At 35.5% G+C, this 5,564-nt stretch overlaps 1 protein-coding gene across 2 annotated transcripts; it reads left to right on the top strand.

The window, feature by feature from the left end:
• LOC111391055 (pentatricopeptide repeat-containing protein At4g18520, chloroplastic) lies at positions 1-3,005 on the top strand. 2 transcript variants are annotated; one of them, XM_023016195.1, is made up of 2 exons: positions 1-140; positions 910-3,005. In XM_023016195.1, exon 2 carries the CDS (start codon positions 977-979, stop codon positions 2,843-2,845), a length of 1,869 nt encoding a protein of 622 aa, XP_022871963.1. In that variant the 5' UTR covers positions 1-140; positions 910-976; the 3' UTR covers positions 2,846-3,005. The 2 variants fall into 2 exon arrangements, with proteins under 2 accessions (XP_022871963.1, XP_022871964.1); XM_023016196.1 differs by lacking the exon at positions 1-140 and adding an exon at positions 235-520.
• The last annotated feature ends 2,559 nt before the right edge of the window (positions 3,006-5,564 follow it).

Here is a 5,564-nt window from a genome sequence, read left to right as displayed (position 1 = left end):
AATTTGCCCAATTCAGCTCTAAAAATCAAAGCCCAAACCCAAATAAGGAAAAATAAAAATATCTAATTGAGATTGTTTCTCCCTCGCGTCGAATCAATGTCCGGAGACGAATTTTTGAACATCCGAAAGTCTTTTTCCAGGTTCTCTCTCTTTCTATATATGTGTAGTTTTTAGAGTGTGTGCGCTTTCCGAGATTATTGCTTGCATATTGAAGGCTCAATGAAAAAGAAATGAAAATATGGAATACTGTGTAGCTGGCTTGATGTTGATATGACAGATATTTTATAATCGAAAATTCTCTTGACTGCACTAATTACTAAACGAAGAATTTACCTAGTTCTTATCTGAAATATTTTGACATTCTTAGTGTTTGCTTTATGTATTGTTCTAACGCAAAGTGCTCTCACAGTAACTAGTTTCCTTTAACATGTTTCGAATTATCCTCGTATAATTAATTGTACCTCTAACCTCTGGAGAAAGGAGGATTATGCTTGAATTTTGGGCTTTAGCCTTGTCTCGGGTACATAAAATCTGTTAATTTGCCAGTCTTATTGAAATTTATTGAATGATTTTATGTTCGCCATTGTTTAGAAGAGTTATTTGATTGATATTTACGATGCAAGTTGCAACAAGCTAAATTTTGAGGTAGTCAGTTAAAAGATTAAATGTTTGACAGTTAAAAGTAAGAAGAAAATGTTTGAAAATCTTCAAAATGGCTTTAAGGGATTTGGATATCTGAATTTAATTTGTGTTTTGCAGCCTCTTCCAAGTGTACAATTCTTTTCTCTCTTTTAATTTGAATTTTTCATACCTTGTATCTTCTGAGACCTTTTTGATGTCAAGGTGTAATAATGGATCTTCTGATCCAATATTTGGTAGATTTTGATTGCTGTTTTATCTTTTTCACAGGACGGAATAACTGCAATATATATCAAAGTGCGTTATCGGGAAGCATCTAGCAAGGGCTTTTGATGTGATGTTCTCACTTTCATTTATACAGGTTCAAACACCTTCCCTTTTCGATATTCAACTGTCCAATTTGGTGAAGCGTGAAAAGCAATCTCGTAGAACAAAGAGCTACCGTACCAGCTATGCACTCAACCAAAACTTCCCCATTTTTTCTCCCAATGATGTAGCCTTTTCTACACATGGTCATTCTCATTCAACATCCCTTAAAAATGCGGATAATAATGAAAAGGTAAATGTGTTTTATTCTGATGCTACTCCTATCAATCAGTCAACAGACTCCACGACACTTGGTAACTGGCTTCAGGCTTGTTCTAGCGTGGAAGAAACAAGAAAACTGCATACAATTATTGTTAAGTGTTCCAACAATCCTGTCCCCTTCGTATACAATAATCTGATTAGTGCATATATAAAATCTGAGGATCTGGTAGCTGCTTGTAAGGTGTTTGATAATATGTTGGACAAAAATGTTGTTTCTTGGACTGCTATGCTCAACGGCTACCTAAGATTTGGGTTTGATGATGAAGCTCTAAGATTGTTTAGTGAGTTTGTTGAGAATGGGTTTCAAGGAAATTCGAAGACATATGTATGTGCATTAAATTTATGTAGCAGGACAAGTAATTATGACCTTGGGAAGCAACTACATGCATGCACACTCAAGGGTAGATTAAGTAATATTATTTTAGATAGTGCTATTTTGTATTTCTATGCGCAATGCAATGATTTGGAAGACGCTTTTCGTGTATTTGACCGGATGGAAAAGTGGGATGTGATTAGTTGGACAACCATGATCACAGCTTGTTCACAGTATAGGCAAGGACAGGAAGCTTTTTTGGTGCTTTCTCGAATGTTAGCAGATGGACTTGAGCCTAATGAGTTTACTGTTTGTAGTATTTTGAATGCTTGTGGGGAAGAGAAGGAACTGAAACTTGGTAGACAATTTCATGGTGTCATCGTTAAGAAGGCATTTCATTTGGATGTTTTTGTAGGGACTTCCTTAGTGGATATGTATGCAAAGTGTGAGGAGATTGAGGATTCAAGGGCACTGTTTGATGAGATGAAAAGAAAAAACATAGCCACTTGGACTTCTATTATAGCAGGATATGCTCGCAATGGACTTGGTGAAGAAGCCATAAGACTCTTCCGTATGATGAAGAGACTGAAGATATTTCCTAACAACTTAACCGTAGTTAGCATCCTTAGAGCTTGTGGCTTACTCAGGGATTTATCGACAGGAAAAGAAGTTCATGCACAAATTATCAAGAATTTTGCACCAAGCAATATTTACATCGGAAGTGCCCTTGTGTGGCTCTACTGTAAATGTGGAGAGTATTATGCCGCATCTAAGGTTCTCCAATACATGCCTGATAGAGATGTAGTTTCTTGGACTACAATGATTTCTGGATGTGCTCATCTTGGTCATGAGTACGAGGCCCTTGAATACTTGAAAAAAATGTTGCGCGAAGGTGTGGAACCCAACCCTTTTACTTATTCATCAGCTTTGAAAGCATGTGCAAATCTGGAAGATATCAATCAAGGAAAATTGATTCACTCCTCTATAAATAAGACCCTGGCATTACCCAATGTATACGTGGGAAGTGCTTTAATTAATATGTATTCCAAATGTGGATATATTTCAGAGGCAGTTCAAGTGTTTGATAGTATGCCAGTGAGAAACTTGGTTTCTTGGAAGGCAATGATTGTTGCTTATGCAAAAAAGGGGCTGTGTGGAGAGGCATTGAAGCTCATGTACAGAATGCAAGCAGAGGGCATCGAGGTGGATGATTACATCTTTTCAACTGTTCTTTCTGCATGTGGAAATTTTGACTGGGATATGAATTCCTCATCAGAGCATGTTTGCAGCCTTAAAAATCTTTAAGAGAATTGGTGTATGTTTTGTTATGATAGAGAAAAGTACCATGAAATCTACTAGCAAACAGTAAATATATGTGTTGTAACATTAAATTATTTGATAATATCTTGGTGGAAGCAATTTTATTTATCATAATATTCAATACTATCAAATGAGATTTACATGCTGTTGTTTCTCAGGACACTCTATAGAATAATAATCTACCACATGAATTTTTAAAGCTGTTTATATTGAGAATCTATTGATATCTACGGTTCTTCTCACCTCATTTTAAATTATCTTTCTTCTAAGTCCCTGTTTAACCCCCATCACGTCATTACGGAACATAATTTTTCCAGCTTCAACTATGTAATTTTGTTGGAAGTAATTATGTTTGGGATATTATTTTCAAATGTAATGGATATCTGTGTTTATATAATTCTGTAGGTTCTTTTCATTCTTTGCTAGCAGTTGATGCGAGTTTTTATTTATTTATTTTTGGTTATATTTTAAGTATTATTTGGAATTAACTTAGTAGGAGGATTTCATGGTTGAGCTAAGGAGAACACTCGCAGGTACGGTTTTCGACTATATGGATTTGGTGCCTTGAATTTGGAACGTCCATAATCAATTCCACTTTAAGTGAAGTCCCCTGCGATCACAATTTTGAGGCCCAAAATCCGATGCCTTACTCTATTTTGTGTGGCAGTTTGCATGGAAACTCAAATAGAAATAATTTTGTTCAAGTTGGGATTAAAATGAAGGCTTTGGTGAGCTTCAAAGAGTGAAACTGGGGTATTGGAGATGGAAATGAAAGTCATATAGATAGGAAAAAAATGTCGCAGATGACAGACTCAGTTACCGTAAAACGATCTGCTATTTGTATAAGCATATCAATGTCCTTTTGATTGAGAAGCACACTTCATCTGATGAGAGAAGGTTACTTTTAGTGAGGAGTGGAGCAATATCTGACCTCACTTCTACAAGCCGTGTCAAGATCAAGTGGATGGTGAAATTGATCTTGGGATGAAGCACAGCTACTCGGCTCTACAAGAGAGCGTAGAGCAGTAATACTTTTTTCTTTGGCCAAAAGTTAGTTTATGAAATCTCTACGAACTTTCTAAACATTTTCTTTATGAAACTTGTAAAAGATTGACAGTCTGAACTCTGAAAGGATAGATTGATGCATTATTCCATTAGCTCTAAAATATGTATGCATGTAACAGTGTTATCAGATCTGGTCTTGCGGCAGAAAGGAATAGTTTGAATCATCTTTCTTTATATTAGGAATTTTCTTCACTATTAGATTGCTTCTTCCTTTGTAAAGAGTAAGGACTTTCCATGAACACTCAATGAATAGAAGATCGTTAGATTTTTATGTGGATTTGCGAGCAGGGAGAGTGTTTGATCCTTTCTCCTAATCATGTTCTGATAGTAAGTTGTAAAATTTTTGCAAGATATAGTACATGGCTATATATTGAGCTTAATATTTGGAGATTTTCTTGTGAGATTCATGGAGATCTTCATTGGAATCAGGAGATTCTTGATGCAGTTAGAAAGTTGCTTTCAGAGATTGGTGAAATTTTTGTTAGCCATTGTAAAGACTTCACAAAAGAATTAGTTTATTCATCTTCCAGCTGTTGCAGAATCTTATCATGACAATCCAACATGAAATGTCGAGAACCATACAGGAATTAACCAAGATTCAAAAATCAAACATTAACAGTAAATATAAAGTGCAAAAACGTAAAATCAACACGCATGTAGACTTAGCTTCTACAAGAATCACGAATCAGACCACTTTCCACCAAGGAATCTACCTAGATCACTCAGATCTTCCAAACATGTACTGTTCACAAGTGGAATCACTCAAATTCACGAACAACAACACAGAACATCACATCTCTCTCACAGTTTATAGTATTACAAACATTTCACACAAGCTTAATCACTGTAAAACACACAAAAGTACGAACCATAATTCACCAAGAATGAGAGATTCTCGCAAGGAGAGAGAGAGAGAGAGAGAGAGAGTCTACCAAAACCCATAAAATATCCCTTTTTCTTGTGCAGTCAAAGAGTCACCGTGTTAATATAAGGGTAGAAACCTCTAGAACATTATCAAATGATCACCAAGATGCCACGCGTTGCAATCCAGTTCAATGCCTCCACTAAAAAAGGTATCACTTGGAAACGCGATTTTAACACCAATTTTGGAAGCACACTTTTATAAGTGATAATTCAACGGTTTGAGCCACAATAATCTCCACCTTGCTTCCAAAATTCTTAGCTATATTGTAGCCAAGAGCTTCACCAACTATTTATAATGTCATTTGCTCTAAGTACCTGCATAGTCAATGAATAGAATCAATGGATAATATCTTTAAACAGTTTTGAAACTTGTTTAAAGGTATCACTATTGTTCCCATATCAGATGGATTATACAAAGTAGGAATTTAATTAATTTTCACCAACGTTTGAGATAATATTTCTAATAAAATGGTATTTGACATCAACGTGTTTAGTTCTATCATAAAACATGAGATTCTTACTCAAATGGATTGCACTCTAATTATCAGAATATAGGATTGGATTAGTGTCTACAAAATCAAGTTCATTTAACAGCCTATGTAGTCAGATGCCTTATTTGATGGCATCAGTGGTTGCAATGTATTCAACCTCTATGGAGGATAGAGCAACAATTTTCTACGACTGAGATTTCCAGCTTATTATAGTGCCACACAAA

This window comes from Olea europaea, unplaced genomic scaffold (assembly GCF_002742605.1).
Source record: "Olea europaea var. sylvestris unplaced genomic scaffold, O_europaea_v1 scaffold747, whole genome shotgun sequence".
NCBI classification, from domain to species: domain Eukaryota; kingdom Viridiplantae; phylum Streptophyta; class Magnoliopsida; order Lamiales; family Oleaceae; genus Olea; species Olea europaea.
Note: the sequence above shows the minus strand (reverse complement) of the source record. Positions and strands in the feature narration are given on the sequence as shown.